At 39.6% G+C, this 26,545-nt stretch overlaps 1 protein-coding gene across 1 annotated transcript in view; it reads right to left on the bottom strand.

Moving 5' to 3' along the window:
• Positions 1-26,545, bottom strand: part of ntrk2a (neurotrophic tyrosine kinase, receptor, type 2a) — a 254,756-nt gene that overhangs the window by 208,240 nt on the left and 19,971 nt on the right. The window contains exons 2-5 of the mRNA XM_060845213.1: positions 18,598-18,672; positions 18,431-18,502; positions 6,261-6,329; positions 3,204-3,361 (exon numbers count right to left, since the gene is read on the bottom strand). Of these exons, the coding sequence (XP_060701196.1) occupies positions 3,204-3,361; positions 6,261-6,329; positions 18,431-18,502; positions 18,598-18,672 (374 nt within the window). The remainder of the gene's footprint in view (positions 1-3,203; positions 3,362-6,260; positions 6,330-18,430; positions 18,503-18,597; positions 18,673-26,545) is intronic.

Genomic DNA, 26,545 nt, shown 5'->3' with positions numbered 1-26,545 from the left:
CCACCAACCTATCACCCTCCCCCACTCCATCTACATGGTACTCTATCTCTCACATGCCTGACAGTCTGCACAGCACCTGCCTGACTCCATTACCTCACATACCATACTAATTTATCCTCTTTCAGTAGTTGTCAGAGTGTTTATTGCACCTTCAAACCCTAGGTCATGACTACTACTGCCGTGAAAAAAGGCCATGGGCAGTTGCTGCATGAATTGCAGGATTGTTTCACTTATGAAGGCTTATACCTCAGAAATTTGACCAAAAATCCTCTGTGAAGATAAGTGGGCAACGACCAGCTCAGATCAGAGGGACCTATGGAGTGTTTGTGTTCATGTTTTGAGTATATAACTTTGTGTATAAAGAACAACATTTTTTGTACGAAGCAAAAAATTGACCTGCGTCTATACAGAATCCATCACAAATGGCATAGCGTTTAGTTTGGCATTTGATTTTTAGGCAAGACTATCAGTAACATGGAAAAAAGACGGATGAATAAAGTTGTGGTTCAGATTAGCCATGATCCAATTCATTGATTGACCAAACTCTAGAGGTTAAATGGCCTGTACAGATTATTATTCCCTGTAGTGAAGTGTGTGGTCTCCCAGCGACAGCTGTCCTTGACCCATGGTAAATATCACAGCCCATCTATTGGAATTACATTAGGCAAGAAGCCAGGACTTAACTCTCTGCTGCAGTATGTGCTGGCATTCTGATGTGTTGTACCAGTTCAGTGGTCCGTACTAAAGTTTGCAATTGATTTGCTGCTGTAAATAAGTCATTCCAAAGCATCTGGCTTCTATCCGTAAGGTTCTATATTATCTAAGGTTCCTTTATTAGATGTCTCAATACTAGTTCACTGCAAGTATTTTGATAATGTTTAAGTGAAGAAAGGTCACAAACGTTCTTAACAGTTGGTTCTGGTAGATGACTTTAAATTTAAATTGAGTCATAATTGTGTTTAAGATCTTATTTTAATTGCCCCACTTGACAGAATCCAGCTGGAGGAGACAGTTAAAATAACCGGTGTCTATTACCTACCAATTCCATTTCCTTCTTGCCATGTCCCCAGATTAACTTGCTCTTTTTAGCAGGCAAGTGAGACACCAGAATAAAGGGTGAGAATTCTGTTTAAAATATGCAGATTGACTGCAAAGATGTGGTCAGGGTATAATCAGCTACCAGAGGCCCAAGGCTGGGAAGTAGAGCCTGTGAGAAGCAGAATCCTGGCGGAGAAGGCCCTGAGGCAACTTTAAAATTTAATTCTCATATTTTCTTGAAGGCCACAAGGATCACAGAAGGGAGCTAGGGGCATCCCTGAATTAGAACTACCCACTTCCCTCCACAATTACAGCACACTTTCCCAGAGCTCAGATCCCTCTGAGCTGAAACTTTTCAGAACTAGCCCTCTATCGCAGCCTTCTCTTGAATGTAGTCCAGCATTCTCCCAGACAACTGCTGCAGAGTGTCTCACAGCTCCCACTCTGTGATCTCCAGCTGTTTGTTTGTGACATCAGGCTATATATCGGGTCCTAGGCAGGGTCTGGGTTCAGGTGGCAGATTGGTACAGAGGGCAGGGCAGTGGCTGAGTGAGTGCAAGATATAGTGGTGGTGTTCAAGGTGGTGTGTCAATGAGAAGATTGTGTGCCAGATCAGGTAGAAGATTGCAGCATTTTATTTAAAATTAACCTCTTCCATTAAGATCAATGGAGCGTCCACATGCTCTACTCTTTCTCCATTTGTAACCATCGCAACTTAAGTTTTGTCTGTGACCTATGGTGTTTTCATTAGGCCTCTATAAAACAAGACAAGTGACAGAATTAAATTCTACCCTTGGGAATGGGCAAGGGGGAGGGAAGTTTGCTGCTGTAAGACTGGGAGGAAAGACATGTGCATGTCACTTACTCACATGTCCCCGAAGAAGTCAAGTGAGGGGTAATTCAAGAACTTCAGAGAGAAACAGAGAGCATTAAGTGAGCAGTTAATGGCCCACCAAGTTTGTCAGATTCCCAACAGAATCAGTGGGGGAAAGAGAACTCTCATGATCTGCTAGCCTGTGTGGGTCACTGAAGATCCCAGCAGAAAGGTCTGTCTTCTCTGTAAGATCCTCTCCTCACCGCAACAACAGCCACCTCCCAATTTCTGAGGCTGGATTTAATCACTCTGACAAGCCTGATAAACCTACTTTAATCCTCGGGCCTTTCCATTTTGCCTGCTAGGACCTGCTACAGTATCAGTAGAGACCATCGCTTTCGGAGATGCTGGTGATTGAAGAGCTGCCAATCCTCCTGAGTTTGGAATGATGATATGGAGATTGTCCATTTAAAGGGGCAGAAGCATCGGCAGCAATGGTCATTCAATTCCATCAGAGCTTTTGAAAATAACTACAGTGAGGTTGTCTCCCTCATTCCAAGTAGTGGACAGGGTCACTGTCACAGGCAATAAATTCAAAAGAGGGGTACATTCTTAATTTATTTCCTTTTCAACCATGTGTTCGTTTATAACCATTCCAACTAATCTCAACTTATTGCTACTGTTCTAGTAATTTATTTGCTTCAGCAGAAGTAATTCTAAGCAACCTAATGGTTTCTTAGGACTCTGTATCTAACAACACAGGACTCTGTAACCAACAACAGTGAGCTCTGTTCCTCATAACATAGTGATCATTACCCAAGCTGTAGGGGAGTAAACCTTCTAACAATATCCAAAAACATAGGGCTCTGCATCCAATATCATTTAGCCCTAAATTCCAAATGTAGGTCTCTTAACCTCTTAATGTGGGACTGGTGTCCTATATCAACAACTTTACTAAATTTTCATAATTACCCCCAGTTATGTTTTAAGATCAGAGCAGTGTTAATGTTCCATTTATTCTTCATTGCCATCATTTTTGACTACTAACATTGATTATTAAATCATTAATGTGGCACTAAAAATAAAAGGCAATTACAGCAGCAAGTTATTAAATATTCTGCAATCAATAAGGACAAAGCACTGGTGGCATTCACAAATGACAGACAGGGCAGGGAATCTGTACAAGATACTCAAAGATCTCTGAATATTTTAGGCACATGTTTTCCTTCTTAAACCATTGATAATCCTTAATTAATACTTACTTCTATTCTTGTGCTTTATTTAACAGACCTTTAAACATCACCTGAAGGGAAAAATTCACACACAATGCTTTTAGGAAAAATGACAGTACCACAGTCTGGGATCTTCATGTATGATAGGGTTATCCTCCAGTCATTCTCCCCTCGACATGTCAGGTTCTGAACGTCTAGAGTGGCCAGGTTATTTTCCTGCCACAACTGGATCCATGCAATGCCACAAGAGCAGAGGAATGGGTTTTCTGTTAAGATCCTGGAGGAAAGAAAACATTTTACACACACTTTAGTATCACCCAGCATTAAAGTATTATGTATATGTTTAGATTTTCTTTAGATAGTTTACAAGGTCTTTATGTAAGACCAGTCACACAATTTAGATCATATTACTAAATCAAATGTAGTTGGAGAAACTCAGCAGGTCTGGTAGCATCAGTGGAGAGAAAGCAGAATTAATGTTTTCAGTCCAGTCACACTTTGAAATGTTAACACTGCTTTCTCTCCACAAATGTTGTCAGACCTACTAAGTTTGTTCAACAACTTCTGTATCCGATTCATATTCTCAGCATCTGCTAATGTTTGTGTTATTATAAATCAGGTTGTGATGCTAAGTCAGGGCTAAGGTAATAAATGGTAGGTGTACTACTCCTAAATTACTATGTTTGTAAAAAAGTTTAAAATAGGAATGAAAGGTAACTGTAATAAAGTGATCACTTTCTTCTCATTGAGTTAGTTTCCCTCCAGATATGAAAGAAACAAGAAAGTAAAAAATGAGCAAAGCTAGATGTACTTTGAAAGAAAAGAATACTGAGGTGCAACAATTAAGCTGGAAAGGCCAAACTATACAGGCAGGAGCAGTACACAGGCCCTATTCATCTCCGGTCTAAACTGGATGGTTGATGATAATTTTTTGCAGACAAGTGGAAGCAGAATTTTGGTTGGTAAGAGGCTTCTCCAACAGGTAACCAAAGGAATGGTTACCAAAGCTCAACTAAAGAGAGGGTACCAGGAGGCTGTGGCTTTGGGGAACAGGGAGTGGACAAAGGACGCCTAAGGATTCTTGGTGGGTCCTCAAGGGTTAGTCCTGTGCAGACTTGGGATGAAATTCAAGAAGGACTCTGTTGATGTATAATAAAAGAAAGACATTGCTATTTTACCCAGAGCAGTTTTATTTATTGCTTAAAAGCACCAGTTTGAGATTTTAACATGTGGGAAGTCAGTGGACCTGATGCAGGTCTGTCACTGCTGCCTGTATCTGATTTTTCCAAAGCAAGCAAGGTGAAAATTTCAGCTGTAGGTACTAAAGTTTACAGTACTAGTACTCAACCTTTGGGGTCATTCTTCAATCAAGATTCCTATTCTCAACTACATCTTCACAGTGAGCTTATATCTTCATTCCTGCAAATATTCTTCCAAGCCAGATAACAACTACATTTGAATCAGCCTTACTTAAAACACACGTTGATTTATTTCAGTACCTATTTTGTTACTGTTGCGTGTGAGGAACATATTAAAAAGAAATACTCTATTGATTAGTTGTGAAATTGCATAAGCAGAAATTCAAATATCTGTTTCATTAGGTTATGACCAGGTGTTACTAAGGATTCCAACTAGTCAAAAGCCATTCTAAAACCCACAATGGATGCCAAGTTAAATTCAGCTCTGGAACCTTTCACAGCCCAGAACAAAAGCTGCGATTGGAATATCAGATAGGATAAGTAACAGCAAAAAAAAATGCTTTAATGCATTTAATAAGGAAAAAACACAATAAATGCTATAATCTAATGCCAGTAATGGACTCAACTATGGCTGCTTAGCTGATCAGAAGCAGTTCAAATGCTAATCTCTGCTTGATACGGAAACTAAGATGATAAATGCAAAAGCCCACGAGGAATATATACATTCTCAGACATCATGAAGTGAACAGTATCTACAATGTAATCAGAATAGACGTACATAAGGATGGAGTAAAATCTCCAGGGTGAGAATAAGCAAAATGAGATAATACTTGAATGATTGTTAGAAATTACTTCAAATGCATTTGTTCTCTTGAATTCGTATGGTTTTTGATTCTATGCATGCATAATTTTGTAAAACGTTATGTATAGCTTAATGTTCATTGGAATTATGTTAATATTACATCATACGTTGAGATGTAACTGTGATCGATGCAATAAAACAATTGAAAGTGCATTTAATCAAATGTGTTTCTGTTTATTTTCACATTTATAACACAGTGTTGTACTATCAAATTAAAAAGCCTACTTTTGAAACTGTACAGCTGCATAAAATGAATATCCTCATCTAGACGTAACTAATTTCATTAAATAAATGTTTTCTCATCACAAAATAATTTCTCAAAAGTAATAAATCATTCCAAAACTGGCTATTTTAAATATATATTGCGGCATGCTTAAAATTAACAATCACAGTAACATACAAGACAAATTAACCAATTAGAAAATAACGGTAAACAACTTGTAAGAAATTTAAGAATATATTACTGTATCAAAAATCAACAGTCTAACATCACTGACCAATTTGCTTCAATATTCTCTGGGGAAATGGTCAAATTATATTTCCATTAAGAAAGGAAACCTGGATTAATGAGGTGTTGGTTCTATTTATAATATCCATAACATTATTTACCACTTACTCTCAAGGGTAATTTTGCTTTCTGTTCTAATCTGACCAGAGAGTTATGGGTCTCCAAAGCTGGCATTTCTGATTAAAGTTCAGAAAGCTACTACAGAGTAGAACAAAAAAAAAGTTTGATTATAAAGCTTATAACTAATACATAAACCAGAAATTAAATTACTGCACAAGTGCCTAGTGAGTTTGTATGGTGAACAGAGGCATTATCAAACTAATACTTATTAGTTCATATAATCATCTGTCTGCTGCTCAGATTGAAGCATTAACCTCTTCAGAACAAATCAATAGTCTTATTAAATATTGGACAGAAGAAATTTCAAATGAATGTGTTACACTTCCTCAAGGCAGCATCTCAATTTTTAGGTCATTGCCACTAAATCGGTAAATATACTCTTATTTCAATTTAGTAAATAATTCCATGTTGTCAATGTGTTAATGTTTTGGTACATTTGAAATCTTTACAATAATTATATTATAAATGTTTTTGAACGGCCACTTACAAATGGGTCAGTTCCAAATATCGAAAAGGCTTCCAGGACAAGCTTGAAAATCTGTTATTGGCAAGGTTGCTGAAATAGAAATAGAACTAAGTTGTTAGAGTTAGTTATAACACTTATGGATGCTGAACTTATGTTATCAAACTAATACTTGACATGGTCACATGATATTTTTTCAACTATTTAAATTAGCATCAATACGTTTTATTTCAAGAGTTCACATAACATAGAATGATAGAATCATAAAATTCACAGCTGAAAAGGCTGCCATTCATCCCATTGTGTCTGCATTGGCCAACAAGGAGCTATCCAGCCTCACCACTCTTTACAACACTCAGCTAGAAATGTGGAAGGCAAATGTTATGTTTGCCTTTATTGCAAGAGGATTCAAGTACAGGAGCAGGACTGTCTTACAGCAGCTGCCCTCAGTATTGGTAACACCATATGTGGAGTATTCTGAAATGTTTTGATCTCCTTATCTGAGGAAGGACATTCTGGCTTTGAAGAAATGCAATGAAGGTTCACCAGACTGATTCTTGGGATAGCAGGGCTCCCACAGAGGCCTGTATCCCATCAGCAAGTCACCCTTTATTTACATGTGCATAGTCGCTGTGTTTGATGAATGAATGTTATGTATGTCCAGCCACTTTAAGTGGGTGTCCACAATGAATAAAAACATTGAGCCCATAAAAGGACCTGCACTGTTGACATGAACCAAGTTCAGGATTTACCCAGCCATTCACACAAATATGAGGGAGCTGCTGATGGTCATTTTTGTCCTTGCTGGCAGTCTGGGCACTGCCCCGCCAGACGCAACTTCTCACCAACATCTTCATTTTGGAACCCTCTGGATAACCCTGCTGGAGTTCTGCCAGTATCTGGCAGCGACCTTTACTCAGGAAAATCACTCTTGCTCCTCCCAATATGCCACCCTGTACTGTGATCTGGCCTCTCTGGGCCCAAACATGTTTCAGTTCTGGTTGTTTCCCTCATCACCACCAGTTATTTCAGTTTTGCCAGGCCTGGATCTTTCTTTGGCTAAAGTCTGATATTGTTAGCTGTGGCTGGAAGTGTGTCCAGAAAATTTAACCCATTATGGACTCTCCCAGTGGTGGTACCATTGGTGGTGTATCTGCCAGTGGGAAGTACTCAACACACCTGAATTTGTAACTTTGTATCCCAGATGGTGTTCCAACTTGTAATTATACACATTTTGTATGAGAGCCCACCGCTGAATTCATCCTGAAGCTATGGGCAACAGTGCCTTGTCTTTCAGTAAATCTGGCAGGTATTTGTATTCTGTCATTATTTTAAATTTATGTCCCTAAACATATTGGTGGACTTTTCAAGGTGTGCATTTTCCTGGATACCGGTGTAAGATTCCCTTACTCAATTTAGATCAAGTGGAACTCTTTTTCTGTCTTGAGTCCACATACCGGCAGCAACTGCATTGGTTTGCTGGCCCAGATAATGAAGAAACAAAATGATTTTTGGGATCTTGCTGCAGATTGACCTCGAGTTCCTCTGCTCAAATTTGTCCTGAGTGAAGCTATGCAATTGCCTTCATTCGTGGTGTTTCCCCAAGTTCAGTTGGACTGGAGAGGGTGGCCATTCCATCGGAATACTCTACAACTCACATGCTGCACTTGCCACATTTTCCAATGATAAAGCCAGTGGTAGTGCTTCTTTTAAGTCCTGTTGGGCTTCAGCTAGTAGGCGCTTTTGCTTGGTTACATCATTTATCCCACATACTAAATGGTTTCTCAGCATCTCTTTAAGGATTAAACCAAAATCTCATGCCTCTGACAGTCATCTTAACCTCATCAAAAATCCCAGTGTAGATTCCCCTGGTTCTCAAATTGCTGAGTAAAACCAATAGCATCTCAGAATTAGAGGAGGCTTGGCTTTATAATATTCCAAAACTAAATTCATCAACTCTTGAAAGGTTTTAGCATCTGGGGAAAGTTAGGCTACTAATAAGCAAAAGAAACTGCAGGTCCACTCATTGCTTTCCATCTGCCTCAATGTCACTTGCCCGAAAAAAAAACATTCTTTCCACATACTGGGCCCAGTCTTCAATGGCAGGATTGAATGAGTCAAGCTTTCCAAATAACGGCATGAAGCCAGAAATGTTTATCCTCAACTCAAAGACAACTGTTGCGAGTGAATTTCTTAGCAGCATGCTTTTCCCTGGTTCTCAGTGAAATAACTCCACAGAGGCTGGTATCCGTCATCAAATCACTCTTTATTTACACATTGAGCATCTTTGACACTGATCCAGCTCACGCAGAGCTACCTCTCAGAATGGCCCCATGGGCCCCAGCTATGCCTGTCTCTTTGTAGGATATGTGGAACAGTCCATCTTCTGCAACTACACTGGCACCACCCTCCACCTTTTCCTCCGCTACATCGATGACTGTATCGGCGCTGCCTCGTGCTCCCACAAGGAGGTTGAACAGTTCATCAACTTTACCAACACCTTCCATCCCGACCTCAAATTCACCTGGACTGTCTCAGACTCCTCCCTCCCCTTCCTAGACCTTTCCATTTCTATCTCGGGCGACCGACTCAACACAGACATCTTCTATAAACCGACTGACTCCCACAGCTACCTGGACTACACCTCCTCCCACCCTGCCCCCTGTAAAAACTCCATCCCATATTCCCAATTCCTTCGTCTCCGCCGCATCTGCTCTCAGGAGGACCAGTTCCAATCGTACAGCCCAGATGGCCTCCTTTTACAAGGACCGCAGATTCCCCCCAGACGTGATCAACGATGCCCTCCACCGCATCTCCTCCACTTCCCGCTCCTCCGCCCTTGAGCCCCATCCCTCCAACCGCCACCAAGACAGAACCCCACTGGTTCTCACCTACCACCCCACTAACCTCCGTATACAGCGTATCATCCGCCGTCATTTCCGCCAACTCCAAACGAACCCCACCACCAGGGATATATTTCCCTCCCCTCCCCTATCAGCGTTCCGCAAAGATCACTCCCTTCGTGACTCCCTCATCAGGTCCACACCCCCCACCAACCCAACCTCCACTCCCGGCACCTTCCCCTGCAACCGCAGGAAATGCAAAACTTGCGCCCACACCTCCTCCCTTACTTCTCTCCAAAGCCCCAAGGGATCCTTCCATATCCGCCACAATTCACCTGCACCTCCACACACATCATCTATTGCATCCGCTGCACCCGATGTGGCCTCCTCTATATTGGGGAGACAGGCTGCCTACTTGCAGAATGCTTCAGGGAACACCTCTGGGACGCCCGAACCAACCAACCCAACCACCCCGTGGCTCAACACTTTAACTCTCCCTCCCACTCCACCGAAGACATGCAGGTCCTTGGACTCCTCCATCGCCAGAACATAACAACACGATGGTTGGAGGAAGAGCACCTCATCTTCCGCCTGGGAACCCTCCAGCCACAAGGGATGAACTCGGATTTCTCCAGTTTCCTCATTTCCCCTCCCCCCACCTTGTCTCAGTCGACTCCCTTGGACTCAGCACTGCCCTCCTAACCTGCAATCCTCTTCCTGACCTCTCCGCCCCCACCCCACTCCGGCCTATCACCCTCACCTTGACCTCCTTCCACCTATCACATCTCCATCGCCCCTCCCCCAAGTCCCTCCCCCCTACCTTTTATCTGAGCCTGCCTGGCACCCTCTCCTCATTCCTGGTGAAGGGCTCTGGCCCGAAACGGCGAATCTCCTGTTTCTTGGATGCTGCCTGACCTGCTGTGCTTTAACCAGCAACAAATTTTCAGCTCTATCTCTCAGAATGAACAGAGTATGTTACACTTCTGCTATCATCTGTCAGCCAGGGCTCCCTGATTGGGCCAGATTAACAGCCCAACCAGAGAACTCATATTCTTTGAGGTTCACCTGGCTGACCTTGTTACAATCACTACAAGGGGCGTTGCATATGTCAGTTCAATAGCCAAGAGATTGCCTGCTTTGCTCAATTCAGAAACAATGTTATTGAACTGGACTCAGGGGCCTTGTTGAGCCAATGGACTAGGCCAGGACCAGCTCCAAGGAAATCATAATTTCTGACCCTGCACCTGGGTAGAGGAGGTTGAAAGGAAGAGAAGGGTTCTTTCTCCACAGAATTAGGTAGTCAAGCTATCATCATGGATGGTTTCTGTACCATCACTGACCACCAAGCAACAACGTGAATCTCACCTAACAAGGGGAACCTTACCAGACAGTGAAGGAATAGCAAGGAACAGACAGAATGAAAATATAGCACTGACACTTCATTTCACACTCAGCCATCTGCTCAAATACCAACATTATCTTTGAGGATAAATTACATGCAGGGTTTCAATCTGATGAAATGCCTGACACAAACAGTCTACAGCCAGGACAAGGGCCAAGAATAGTGCAGTTTTCAGCTTCACAGAGAACAAGGTTGCATATGGATTCTGCTGCAGAGTGCTTAGATGAACAAATGAATGCAGCAGTCGACAATAATTCTGATGCATATGCAGTTTGTTGGGAAGTCTGTCAGAAAGCTTGCTGTCAATGTCAAGGACATAGAGGAGTTCAGTACCAAATTGTGTCAGGATTTTGCACAGAACTTGGAGGCTATTGTTTCCAGAGCTCAAAAATGTGTTGCCGGAAAAGCGCAGCAGGTTAGGCAGCATCCAAGGCTCAGGAGAATTGACATTTTGGGCATAAGCCCTTCTCCAGCATCTGCAGTCCTCACTTTTTCCCTTTTGGCTATTGTTTCCAGCATACAAGTAGTGACCAGATTCACTTGTAAAAAACAACTTTCATTAAAGCAAAAGCAGAAGCCAACCAATGGCAATGTGCTGTAGTTGAAGATCCGAAGTACTATCATACAGGTTCTGCTTACTATCATGGAAACTGGGGACAATTAGGCATCACAGATGGGCGTTATAGTGCACTGAGTTTTGCCGGATGTGATCAAGCATGCTATTAAGATTGCTGATGTATCACACAGGAGGGATGCCTGTGGTTCCCTGGACCATAAATGTGCTGTCCTCATTCAGGAAGACTACTCCATGTTGCTTTACCAGTACCTTGCTTTTGGCCTGTCAGCCAGATAACCCAGACTGCTGAGAATCATGCCGAGATTCTACAGTTCACACACAAGCCTTCTAGGAGCTACAGCTACTCGAGGCTGTCCTTCAAGGCTATCTGCAGTCTCCACATTAATAGTCAGCAAACCTTCACCAGTCATGTTATAGCCACTGAAGTGGAATTTGCATAGCAGCACCAGGATATGATACATGGAAGTCAGATAGTCAGAGTATGCACACGGGTGATTAGTTGAGTTTCATATGAAATATGGCATGATGTTCTTTATATATTTGGTTTGGAATGTTCCCAACGTTCTCATAGTGTCACCTTTTATTTTTTCCCTTGTGAGCAAATGGACATTGCAATGGTCAGTGACATGAGGAAAAGTAGACATGGATCAGTTGGTGGAAGGGAGATTGCAGTCGTGTTTACTGGTATCATACTCAGATGCATTGTTCACAGAGGCAACCTGGACAGTAAGGGGTCAGTTTTCCTCCTCACTTTGTCTTCTTCTTCTTCCTATTGCAATTGTTTGCTGCTCAGCATGTAACTGGTGGTGAGGGCTGCCCCCTCAAGACAGCTTTCAGTAGACCACTGTAACACATGGTCTGAAAAGTTTATCACTTGATTACATACAATAAGCACCACACAGTATGATACTAGACAGACTTGGTGAGAGTAAAATAGGAACCTCATGAGAAATTGACCTAAGGCTGATTGCTCCTAAAATTCTTGTCGTACCACTTAGTCTATTCCTATAACTTGCAAATAGTTGCAGAGATGCAATAAACTACATTTTGTTTATTCTACAAAACTCATTAGCTCCGAAAGTGGGTCCCTTCACACCTACTGGACCACATAAACCCTTCAAGAATGCACACACTTAAAACAGCAGAACAGGCAACATGATGATCAGCGTGGGATTTGAAGATGTGAACAGAGAACAGCGGAAGTCACAAGCCCAGTCATTTAAAACAGGTAAGCATTCGGCAATTTAAAGAAGTGAGCATTCTAGTCTAATTCTGAAATTTTTGAGGTGACTCCATTTCAGTTGCAAAAGGCAGGAGGTCATCTCTTTCAGCAGCAAAAGCATCAGAATTCTCTATTAACGTCACAAAAAGCAGGAAAATCCCGCAGAACAGCATTAAAGTGCTGGAGAACTGTCATTATAGCTAAATAAAAATATTTAAGTAAGATTAAAATATCTAATCACATTAGGAAGCCATAACAGTATTGTTAGGAAAATTTAATTTCAAAGACGGCCCAGAAAAAATACAACATTGGACGCTCTGGAGAAAACAATTACTGAGATATAGAATGGCTTCTAAAGTAGATGCTAAGTCAGAAGCTGAACAAGTAAGTATACTTTTGGATACAATTAAGAGTATAACAGATGATAACATTGCTCACCAAAGGGATAATAGTTGCACAATACACATTTAAAGACATACGGGTATTTCTCCTGTAATGTCATAATTGTGTTCCAGTGATACCTCGCTTAATAGAAGATCATTTAATAGAAATAAGGAGGCCTATGGGAAAAGTGGGGTTAGGGGCAGACCAGCAAAAAATATCACTCACGATCACTCAAAAATCACCCAAAAGTCTAACACAAAGTATAGCACAGCCTGAATGAAGGCTGAAATCATAGTTATTAACAAAACAAAAGTAAATTTAACACAATACATTTTTTAAAAAAATGTAAGAAAGCTGCTCTCTGTGCAGTTGCTCTCACAGAAAGTTGCTGATATTAGCACATGCACAGGACAGCACGAAAACTGGAGTTCACATCATGCACGTACAGAATGGCACAGATACTTCAGTGCTGACATTGCGCATGCACAGAGTGGCGTGAAGACTGATGCCAACATTGCACATGCATGGACACTGGCGCATGCGCAGAATGGCACAGCGATTTCAGCATGCACATTCACACATGTGCAGAATGGCGCACAAACTAATCCCCGCTGGAATCATGTTATTGCCAATGGAGGTAAGCGTTCTCCAAGATACTGTTCCTTAATTCTTCAGCAACAATATAGCCAAATCCCAGAACTACCTGTACTGAAAGCCTTTGTCAATTACTTCAAGCTCAGAACTAACAAAATTGTTGAAAGGGTAAGTTGAAACAGAAGAATACAGCATCTAGAGGAATCTATAGAAATCCATAGATGACCTTATTAATGGTCTCCATAGATGTGGCGAGATGTAACAATAGTGAATTAATATCATAATTCATTATACTGATTGGAATAGGCATTACTGACAAGTCTTTCTCAGATTTATTGCAGTCCAAAGAAGACCTGACTCTAGAGAAAATCATTGAGATGGTGAGCGGAACAGAGGTCCAGTAATAACATAGATCAGTCCTCAGGGGAGGAGCACAGGATATCTTTGGAATTCATTCAGTTCCTAAGATGCAGTGATTAATCAATGCCGTGGGTAGGGCAGACACTAGACATTAGAAGTACTTGTTAATTGCTGTGGAGAAAAGAAACCTCATCAGCAGGATCAATACGGCCTAATGAAATAAAGCAAGTTCTGATTCCGAGTACTAACAGACTTTGAGAAGAAAGACAAAAAATGAGGCAGTGCTGACATTGTATCTCACTCGAAGCAACTGAGAATCTGGAATTTAATTGGGGCAGATTGCAGCACAGCACAGTGAACAACTAGTCATAGCAAGTTCAAGTCACACACTAAACACCAAGATGACTAGAAAGGTTCAAGTTCAAGTGAAATACCTTCCAAAGAAGAATCCTGAACAGCCATTAGTATTGCATCAAGCAAGAGGAAATCTTCAGGTAATAAATTTGAAGAGGTAAACTAATTAAGATTCACCAGTAATTCATTCACTGAGAAAGAACAAGAAAGTCCAAACCAATCAAGAAGTTGAAGTAATACGTTTTTAATTTTAGCACATATCTACATGCAGATTGAGAATTAAACCCATCGATGCAAAATGAAGATGCAATACACCCAATTTCAAGAAGGCAGCATTAAGATGTCAATATTTAAAGATTTATGATACTGCAAAGAAAAAAGTACTTGCTCAAGAAGAGATAACATCCTTTTCAACAGAAATGCAACAGATGAAAAGTCCTCCAGTTCAGAAGAAAACATTAGACCACGGAAGACAGCCTAAAGCAACTAGATTAGATTCCCTACAGTATGGAAACAGGCCCTTCATCCCAACAAGCCCACACCAACCCTCCAATCATAACCCACCCAGACCCATTCCCCTACTCTATGTTTATCACTGACTAATGCACTGAACACTATGGGCAATTTAGCATGGCAAATTCACCTGACCAGGTGAGAGGAAACCAGAGCACCCTAACAGACATAGGGAGAACATGCAAACTCCACACAGTCACCCGATGTAGGAATCAAACCCAGGTCCTTGTCACTGTGAGGCAGCAGTATTACCCACTGAGCCACCATGCACCCCAACTGCTTTCAGCCCAACAAACTATCAATTTTCTAAGTCCAAAGAGAACATATTCAGAGAGGATAAGCATCCAGTTAATCTGAATTTTCCAATCAATGGTTTGGTGTGGTAGATGGGGCAGTGGTAAATTAAACAATATAAACAAATGTATAACAATAATTACAGAAAAATGCTTGGGGAGTTTCAAAATATAAGTCTGAAAGGGTTACCACTTGATTAAATATAATAAGTACCACCCACTGTGACGGTGTCAGGTGGACTTTGTGGTTAAGCAAAACAGGAATCTCATGGGAGATGAATCTAAGACGAGGTCCTCCCAACAATATGGTATTAATACCGAGTTTATTCTTATAATCCATAAATGATTGTAGGTATACAATAAACTGCACCTTGTAAACTGCAAAAGACCCTTCCTGTTAAACAGAAGATAGCTACTCTTGCACACATTAGGACTTCAGAAAACCCCAAAGAACTGACACATTTAAAAAATACAAATAACAGCACACATAATAAAATGTGACACCTACTCTGATGATTTCTGCAGAATTCCTACAAAGCAATTCCAGGAATGGAAATAGTATTTCAGTACACCACTGGCATGCTATATCACGCACCATAGCTTTCACTGTTTGCATGTAGTGCATGTGAGCTTGGGTTATGCATCTAAGTCATCAACTATGCCATAATTAGGGAACCCTTATCATTCAACAATCACTCTTTGGTTTGTTTGATGGCTCAAATATACATAAGACAGAGAGCAATACTAAGGTACTAAATATTGATTTGCATGATTCGTTGCATATGGTCACACATTTGTTAGACATTACGAGAGTCACTTTTTTATATTCATCCACAGGATGAGGACATCACTGACTCAGCAGTATATATAGACCTCCGTAATTTCCCAGAGGGCCATTACAAGTCAACCATATTGCTGTGGATCTGGTGTCACATGTAGGCCAGACCAGGTAAGGGTAGCAGTTTCCTTCCCTAAAGGATATTAGTAAACTAGATGGGTTTTTTTCTGACAACTGACAATGATTTCATAGTCATCCATAGATTCTTTAATTCCAGATTTTTTTCATTGACATCAAATTCCAACATCTGCCACGACGAGACCTGAATCCAGGTCCCAAGAACATTATCCTGGGTCTCTGAATTAATAATCTGGATAGTTTTAATAGTCATTTATATTGAAAAGAGGGTACAATTAACATGCTGCACTTGCAAGGTAATGACATCCTGCACCATTGGGAAGCCTACAATTCTAGCAAAGCCATGAGTTATTCAATACTTTATTCAAAGCTCTGAATCATAAAACTACAGTTGCAGATAATGTTTCAGATTAATTAATTGGAAGAAGGGGGTTCTATTAAAGGGAAGTCTTAAAAAAACCAAAAGAAACAAGAGACCAGAGGTTCAGGGTAGTGCACAGCCATCAAAATGTGACAGCAAGTGGCAAAAAATATAAGCAGAAGAGTCTTATTGATCATGTGATGAAGTTGAAACTCCCCCTGCACAGCACAAGCAGGCAAATCTCATCAATGTATACACCCCTGTCATAACAAACTTTGATGAAGCTAAGAATAATTTTATGGTGGCCTCTCTCCTTGATTGGTAAACTCAGACAAGTTAGTCATTCTTCACAACTTCAACATGAGAGATCACCAGCCATAAGAAGGAGGTCACAGGAAAAGATAGGATTAGCCACAAGGCAACAGCAATGATCCCTCTTTCAGAAATACATCTCTCTGACTCTATTGTGTGGAAATGAGCAGGTAATTACCAGCACAGTTTTCCACTTCCCTAATCACAGCAAAGCATCTTGGATACATCCCCTCTGTAGACATTAGCATCTAATCAATTATGTTATTACTTGGCAAAGGGAGAGGCAAAATGTACATGTAACAAAAGCCATGTGTGGCACTGACAATGACCATTGTGTTATCATTTCAATTTAAATATAAATTTCTATTCCCCAGAAACCCACAGGAAATGAAGGCCCAGAAACATCCCAACGTCTCTTGCTCAGATAAGGAGCTATGAAATATCCTCTCTCCGAGAAACGTAAGAGTCATCTGGGTATGGTGAAAACGAACACTCACTGCATTGAGAATGATTGAATGATCTTCAAGAATATATTGCACTCCAGTGCTCTAGATGTCCTTATGTCTACCTTTCATGAGCATCAAGATTGTTATGGTATAAATAACAAGGAATCCACAAATTATTTTAGGATGCTCAGGCTTCACTTGGAGTTTTAATATCAACTTTGAGTCCTGATGATGAGCCATCGGACTCAAAATGTTAATTCTGCTTTCTTCCCACAGATGCTGCCAGACCTACTGAGTTTTACAAGCAATTTAGGTTTTTATTTCAGATCTCTGGCATCTACGGTTCTTTATTCTATCTTATTTGTCTAATTGGTGTTGGAAATCCTGAATGGAAGATCTGGGCCTGTATTCATAGCTTGTGAGACTAATGATCCACACGGATAGTACAACCTGCAATGTGGTGCTATGATGTTGCCTATAAGCGCAATGTTACAGATTGATTGACAGTGAAGGGCTCTGTGACAAATGTTATAACCTCACCATACATTGCTTACCTTGTTTCGTATTAGACTCACTCCAGCAACTACTGAAACTATATGTAGGAAATAATTCATTTCAGAGGCATTATTAATACTGAAAATATTAAAATTGTAGCATAATTACTAGAAAATATCACACTATGAAGTGTAATAAAATTGTTTCAAATGCATGCATCTGAGGAGTTTAAAAAATCTAGGAAGACTGGTCTAATGCCCATGACAATAATTCTGCAGTTGATTTATAGAAAAAGGGGTCTGAAATACCAGATTGTAGGATTACTCATCATCAGCCAATAATTTTCTCCTTCGGTAAAATGGTACAGGTACAGAGCTGTATTCACTTTTATATAGGCCTCCTTTTAGTGTTTGTGCCCTTAGAATAGGTTTTCAAATCAATAAGCCAGCTAACTAAATTTTGGGTGTCCTAATTGTACTGGTACAATGCTTTTGAATGTTATGCTTAAAGACCTATACCAAAAATAATGCTGGTCCGAGAAAGAAAATGTAAAACTGTTAGAAATGCAGAACAAGTGACCCAGCATCAAAAGGCAATGATGGATTCATGTTTATTCTGAAAGAGGAGGTGAATGCACAACTTATCAACCTGCCCTGGTCAAATTGAAAATACCCATTTAAAAGGACTGAACCATACAAACAAATACATTACAAATGTATTAACCACTGTCAAAAAAGAGGTTGGTACCATGAATTTCGAGTGGGCATTCTTTTGATTGTCTGTCACAGTTGATTCATGGAAGCACTAGTAAAGAGATGCAAAGGGCATGAAGTCTGAGGACCAGCTTCACAGATATCACTCTGCACCTTGGCACCCTTAATCGCATTGATCCAAGTTGAAAGTACTGGTATGTGACAACAGGTTCGGAACTAGATAATGATCATTTATCAAATATCTTACCACAGTCATGAATAATGACTACTTGGGGATAGTACATTGGCATAACCAGTTATCTTAGAACTTAGGCCTATTGAAAAATTAATGGTCTCATGGAGGATAGAGGGAGCTCAACATTTGGCAGAGAAAAAGTTGTCAAGGGTAAAAAAGACAATCATGACTCACATGTATTGAAGCCGAGGGTTATTAAAGAATCCTTGTCGTGAAATAAATGTCAATCCACAATTAACCAATGTTCTAGAAAATGAAGAAGATTTCAATAAATGATTGTTTCATGAGTAGCTTTCAAGTATCTAGGAAATACAATGATTTAAATTGTTGGAAATACTCACAGATTTCTCAGTCCAGTGTAAGGTTCCATGTCGCGTTCATTGATACCTGACAGATTGGGTTGATTCGCAATGTAGCTGTTGAACAAGAAAATTTAGTGTTAGCAATTACCCAAATTATTTTAATGGAGGGCTTTATCAGTTGATTGTAACTTAATTTTTTTTTGCTTAGTCACTAGTTCAATTTTAGTATAAACAGTTTAAAGAGAAAACATTCATAAGAGACAGTTTTAAAAGTGAAACCGTTTTTCAGGAAATATTTAACAGTAACCAAATGCACAGTGTAATTTTATTATAATACAACAGAGAGCTAGCAACAAAAACTGTTTTAATAGCTTCAGCTGAGAATCTTTGATTGGTTCAGCTTGTCCTTGGGCCAAACAGTACAGTGGAAATGAATTATGATTTTCTGATTTCCACCTCTGTTTTCTACTTCACTGACAGAAGTTATAACTTGGGAATAAGGCTATTGATATCAGGTTATGAAGCAAAAATAAAGTAAATTTTTCTTTCATGTTGTGTCTCCGGACTGAAATTGGTGCTATTTCCACAGCTGTTTTCCAAAAAAAAACCCTGTGCAAAGAAGCCATGGAAATCTCAAATTCCAATGAGTGCTCAAATATTCTAATGTTGAAATATAGCAGGAAGTTTTCCCAAAATATATGCAGTCACCAAAATCCAATAACACTCTTCAAACATCCAATATCCAAATTTAATCACAGTTCCAGCTTTATTTGCAATCAAGGATAGGTCAAATTTCTCCATAAAATAAAGAACTGCAGATGCCAGAGAACTGAAACAAAAACAAAATTTGCTGGCGAAACTCTACAAGGTATTTTTCCCTCACTCCTAAAAGAAACATATTAGTGACTCCATTAGTAGCAAAACAAATTCCAAGCATTATACATGTCTCTCTGTTATTATTTCAGAAATTATGATTAGTCTTGCTTGGGCATGTGTTGTTACTTCTGGATAACATAAAATCTAATTCACATATATGCACAAATGCTGCAGAAATTCACATAAGTGGAAGCATGAACAGAATTGAAATATGTAGAAATTCAAATGATGCAGAGCAATGTTCCCTTTAATTTTCCTTTGCTGTGCAATGCTATTTTTTTACGATGCATGGTCACTTTTAATAATGCTGCGTGGCTGCTTATATGTACAGTTTTCAGGGACTGCTGCTTACAAGTGACCTGTTTGTCCCCAGCATGAAGCAATCCAGATTTCCACGCAGCCATGCATCCACTCAGCTTAGAGGAAACATTGGTGGGGATATTCACCAATGCAAAATGAAGTATCAAATCCATAAGTCAAAGATTAAAACTGTAAAGATTGTCACTGGAGGGTTGTGTATTGCACTTTATTCATAATGTACTAGTAAGGAAACCTGCTGTCCTGAATAGGCTGACTGGTATGTTTATTTTTATTCAATCACATCATGAGGGTATTGCTGGTGAGGCTAGTATTTATAGTCCATTCCTAAATTGCCTAAAGGGCAGCTAAGAGTCAACCACAATGCCATTGGTCTGGAGTCACATGTAAGCTAGACAAGAGAAGGATGGCAGTTTCCTTCCCTAAAGGACATGTGTGACCCCAAATGGGTTTTTCGACAACTGACATCAGTTTCTTGATCATCATTAGACTCTTGATTCCAGATTTATTTAACTGCATTCAAATTCCACCATCTGCCACGGCAGCACTCAATCCAAGGTCCCCAGATCAATACTAGGGCCTCAGATTAATATTCTAGTGATAATACCATTAGACCATTGCCTTCCCTGACTCCAGACCAACCGTAATGTGGTTAATTCTTAACTACTTTCTGGAGTGAGTTGGTAAGTGACTTAATTGTATCAAACTGTTACAAGAAATGATAAGAATAAAGTCTGTGGAATAGCTGGCATCAATCTAAGGAGACAATAAATGAAGGTGAACACAGCCCAGTCAAAGCAATATATTTCTTCTCACTAGTTTTTGCGAATATGTTTATAATTGGGACAGTTGTCCAACAACTTAGTCAAACAACAGTCTGACATAGTTACCACAGAATCACATCATTCACCCACATCTGAGATTTCTCTATCACCATTCTAGGCATGTCCTGCCTAACCAGCAGAACAAACCCACCAGAAGTGGCATCACAACAATATACAATTCGGAAGGAGTTGTTCCGGGGAGTCTTTGACACTGAATTTAAATCCCACAATGTGTCTAGGCATCAGATCAAACATGAGCAAGGAAACCTACAACTAATACCTACTCATTGGAACTCCTCTCCTAGAACTGAAGGAATGGTATCTGTTCAAGTTGAACAATACTTGAGTGAAATATAGAGTTAGTAAGGCCAGAGAACATCCTAGGGTGTTGATGATTCAAATGCCTATCACCAAGAGTGGCTCAGTAGGACAACTACTGATTGCATGACTAAGTCCTGAATGAGAAATCTGCCTGACTGGAATTGTGGCAGATTCTGGAAGAATCTACATGAGAGATTAAACTTTTATGACTTTGTCATTCTTAATTCACCGGTTGCAAATATATCTGTTTATGTCAGTTTCGCTACAAATGACTAGTGAACAGTCTTTGAAAATAGCAAGTCCTGTCTTCATACTGAGCATATCATCCATTGTACTAGGTGGCAATCCCACCATCCTAATGGAATAGATTCAGAAATTGGGTACCCATGAGACACTGCAAGCTACCAGCAGCAATAGAAGTGTAGTCCATCACAACTGATAATCTCATGTTCTGACATCCCCCTCATTCAGCACTGTCATCAAGTCAGGAGATCAACCATGTTTTTTTTATTCAATTATGGGATGAGGGCATCACTGGTTAGGCCAGCATTTATTGTCCATCCATAATTGCCCAGAAGACACTTAAGAGTGAGTCTGTGGACATTGCTATGGGTCTGGAGTCACATATAGGCCAGGCCAGAAAAGGATGATAGCTTTCTTCCCTGAAGGACATTAGTGAAACCAGATGGGTTTTTCCAACAATCAGCAATGGTTTCATTGTCATCATTAGACACTTACTTAGCAGTGCTTGAGAGCAAACCAGGAGTGGCACCAACCAAATATAAAGATGAGGTGAAGAGAACGCCTCCAACACAGGTCTAGTAAAATTCTTAATGAGTTAAGTAAGATGCTATAAGATTATGCTAAGTGAATGGATCATAGTGAAGCTCTGCAGGTTGTTTACATTCAGTCATGAGTGGTGGTGGACAATTCAGCAACTAACAGTTGCAGAGGAGAAAACTGTGTTACTGGAAGAGCTCAAAATTGATTAGGATTGACTGATTGCTGATACTTAAAGTTGACAAGATACCAGGAATGGATGACAGGCGTTGGAGGACACTGAAGGAAGTGAGAGTGAATATTGTTAAGGCACTGACTGTAATCTTTCAATCTTCCCTAGGCTCAGTGGGACTGCGAAGACTGGTGAACTACAAATGTTATAACCATAAATGGTTACAAGGATAACACCAGTCAGGTTAACTTCAGTGATGAGGAAACTTGTAGAAATAATTATTTGGGATAGAATTAGTAGTCACAATGAAAAAGGTGGGTTGATTCGGAGAGTCAACATAGATTTCAAAAGGGGAAATAATTTGCAACTGATTTGCTGGAGATTTCTTTTTGAAATAGCATAGAAAGGGCCATTGAGGATAACACTGTTGATGGGATGTATATGGACTGTTAAAGAGCATTTGATTCAGTGCCATACAACAGACTTGTGAGAAAGAATAAAAAGATCAGAAGCAATGTGGCTACAAAATTAGGTGAGTGAATGGAAATAGACAGTAGTGGTCATTGGATATTTTTCAGGGTGGAGGAAGATTTGTAGCTGTGTTCCCCAGGGACTTGGTATTGGGACCATCACTTTTTTTCCTGAGTGAAATAAGTATTGGTGCAGGGACAATTTCAAAGTTTGTCAATGACATGAACTAATTCTAATTAATCTGTTCAGACATGTTATGACACAACCAGACCAGTTGAGACTTGAATCCAGACATCTTAGCCCAAAGATAGGGACACTACCATTGTAGCACAAGAGCACCATTGAGTGTAAACTGTGAGGAGGACAATGTTTAACTAAAACAAAAAGGGTGTAGGCAAGTTGATGGAGTGGACAGATAGCTGGCAGATGAATTCAATGTGGAGAAGTGTGAAGTGATGTATTTTGGTAAAAATAACATGGACAGGTAACATAAAATATGGGTCAAAATTCTTAAGGACAGAGGCACCTGGGTGCATGTGCGCATTACTGAAAGTGGCAGAAGAGGTAGAAAGAACAGTTAATAAAGATTACAGTATCCAGAGCTTTGATAATTGGGGCGTAGTGTACGATAGAAAAGAGGGTACACTGAGCTTATACAAGACACTTGTAAGAGCTCAAGTATTCTGTATAGTTCTGGGTGCCACATTATCAGAAGAATGTGAACATATTGGCGAGAATGCAGAAGAACAGTTACAGGGTTGGGAAACTTCAGAAACGAAGATAGATTTAATCGTTGGAACTGTTCTCCTTGCAGAGGAGAAGGCTAACTGTGGGTCTGATAGAAATTTCCAAAATCATGACAGACCTAAATAAAATAAATAGGGAGAAACTGTTCCTGTTGGTAAAATGGTCTAGAACAAGAAGGCACAGATTTCATGCGAGTAGCAAATTTAAAGTGAGAATAAAGTATTTCACACAAAAAGTGTTCTGGATCTGAAAAACACTGCCTGGAAATATGATGGAGGAACTTTGAATTGAGGTATTCAAGAGAGCATTAGAGGATTACTTTAATAGAAACAATATGCAAGAGCATGAGGGAAGAGCCAGAGAATATCACTATGCCATAATGCCGGTGCAGGCATGGTGAGCCAAATGGCCTTTCTCTATGCCTTAACACTTCTGTGATTCTGAGATTCTACAAATGGGTGCGCAAGCTTCATTAACATTCCTATTATCAGTCGTAGCAGGACATAGCATTAATACAAGTGACAAAGTGAAAGGGTTAGAACCATCTTCATCCAAAATTGCAGAGTGGATGATCCATCTTGGCCAACGTCTAAGACACCATGATCATGTACAAAGAAAGATGGTTGTGGTTGTTGGCAGTCAATTAACTCAGCCACATGACATCTCCGCAGGACTTCCTCATGGTAGTGTGCAAGGCTTGACCATTTTCAGATATTTCATCAGAAACAAATAATGGGTCAAACAAGGTAGTAATATTGCAGCAACTTTCTCTGTTTTCATCACAATCATATCGTATCTCACCTCCAGCAAGTTACAAATCAGCATGGAAATAATCTGCAGAACAGATGAGAAACTTCAACCAACGCCAGGAACGGTTTTAAACATGAACTCAGCTGGTTGGTATTTGCCAGTTATACTGCAGAATTTATTGCTGAAGGACGTCCACTGTTTCTATTTTATGAAAGAAGCAATGGTCTATATAGAGGAAATAGCAGTTTTAAGGGTGTGTTTGAATACCCTGAACAGCCACAACCACTCCCAATCTGTGTCACTGAGAAACACAAGAAAACAAAGACAACTCAGGAAAAGTCAGAGTTAAATTAGAATCTCCAATTTACTTTGTGCTATGCTATCTCATATCCACTGGTAGTCATCTGTGATTTAGTAACCAGGACCGAAATCATGAATCAAAGAAATCTCCCTTTATGTACCTTCAGAATAGATTTTCCCAGTCTGAAAAATTATTTATTGATTGATTGTTATAACAAATCAAACAGGATGTCAGGTGTCACAGGTGGGTAGCCCATTGTTATAGGAATTGGTTTTAAATATATCCTAGACTGACACAAAAAGTTATCTTCCTCTACAAGCATTGAAGTTTCCACATGCTTTGTTTACAATTGGTACTTACAAACTAAAAGAGACATGACAGGTCTTCTCAGCAGAGTTCTCCCAGACGGCCACCTTCACTTCAGTGGAAATTAGCAGAAGCACCCTAACTAGACTAGAGAATCCCTAAGGAAACTGCCAGGAATAGCAAACATGATTTGGAGTTGCCGGTGTGGGACTGGGGTGTACAAAGTTAAAAATCACATGATACCTGGTTATAGTCCAACAGGTTTAACTGGAAGCACACTAGCTTTCGGAGCTACGCTCTTTCATCAGGTACAAACTTTACTTAATGAAGCAAAGTAGACAAGCAATTCACTCTACTGCTGGGTAGAATGTGTTACTTGGAGATTGTTCATTAAGGAACATTGTTGGTCACAATAGAGAGTCTGTGCATTACATCAAAATGCTTATTACAGATTCTAGATCATACTCTTACAGGGTGTCTAACCTTCTTTTGTTAACATTCCACGCTGAGTTCACCATTATTCAGAATGTGGAGGTGCTGGTGCTGGTGCTGGACTAGGTGTACAAAGTTAAAAATCACATGATAGTCCAACAGGTTTGTTTGAAAGTACAAGCTTTTGCAGCACTGCTCCTTCGTCAATCATATTCACATTATTCATAAATATTCACAGAAGGTCAAATGACCTCATTTTGTTTGCAGCCAATTCATGATTTTATCATAAGGGGAGGCTCCATCTTGTACTATAAAATTTACTGATTAAGTTAAACTGTGTGATCATGTGACAAGGCTCAGCTAGATTGAAAGGGTTAAAAAGGATTCGGACAATTTGAACGTCCGATTTAATCTAGATGAATAAAAAGCAGATAATGCACAACGAAAAGGAAACATGAACTATGTTCATAAAATAATATTGCTTTGAAAATGCACTCTGAAATGATCATGTATAAGCATTTTGTGTAGACATCTGAAGTTCTTTTTCTCTTTTTAATAAATATGCTAACTTATTTGAAATAAATAGGAAAATTAGGTGATTCTGCCTAGGATTTAATCATTACTACTGTGTAGTATAAGTCAAAGGTGACTTTGTTTTGGAGATCTATAAATGGATGTTTTCTTTCCCATTTTTCATTGAGATAAGGAATCTGAACTGTGTCATTAATTATGAAGATCAATTCTAATCAATGACACATATTTAATGCAAACATTCTATAATGAATTTAGCCTTGAAAGTAATCACCAGAGGATCTGCCACAAACTGATTTTCTCTGATTTTAGTCAAGATGCTCCCATAAGGCAACTTTGCAAGGATATGTGACATTATTTGTTTAAACATCTGTTGTTTTTTTTTACTTTGCAGACTGGTGAGATGGAATTCAGACACTCTTCTTTGCTGCTGTAGTGATCAATAATTGATAACTTAGCAATCATTTAATCATTATCAACCTGGAAATCACTGTGATATTAGCAGTCAAGTGTTTAATGCACTTGCACTTGGCATGTGATATCTCTATCTCCTATATTCACATTGGCATTAGCCCATTTAAATAAAAGAGTAACACTTTTGCTAAAACAATAGAAAATAAACAATGTATATTTTTAATGTGATTTTCAGAGGGTGTTCATGTCTTGGAATAAAAGTTAATGGTCTTAATTTTAAAATCTCAGTCTGAGTATCAGAAGTTTTGCAGTTGGTAATATGCAACTACTGTTAACCATTAATGTTTATGGTGTTGCAGTGAGATTTATTAAGGAAATTATAAAAGAAAGAAAAATGGCAAAAAAACAAAATGTGACAGGATTGGGCATTCTGTCCTGTGTGTATTGTGTAGTTAATAGAGCTGAGTATCCATTGTGGTGGAGGGATTTAAATGTGTACAAATTCTCCACTGCATAAGCAAAGAGGTTCCTAAGAAGGAAATGAGGGAGTAGTTATATCACCAAAAAGTCCAGGAAGATTCTCCAATCAGAAAAAAAGGATTTACCATCAAAGAAGGAAGATGGATTCCCTATTTAAAATTGATGGGTGGTGATGGGTAAAAGCTTCCACAAGTGTGACAATGAGAAGGAAGGTGGACTCTAAAATGCTAATAGTAAGGGTGAGAATTCCACTGTATTGGAAAC

Source organism: Hemiscyllium ocellatum, chromosome 2 (genome assembly GCF_020745735.1).
Source record: "Hemiscyllium ocellatum isolate sHemOce1 chromosome 2, sHemOce1.pat.X.cur, whole genome shotgun sequence".
NCBI lineage: Eukaryota > Metazoa > Chordata > Chondrichthyes > Orectolobiformes > Hemiscylliidae > Hemiscyllium > Hemiscyllium ocellatum.
Note: the sequence above shows the minus strand (reverse complement) of the source record. Positions and strands in the feature narration are given on the sequence as shown.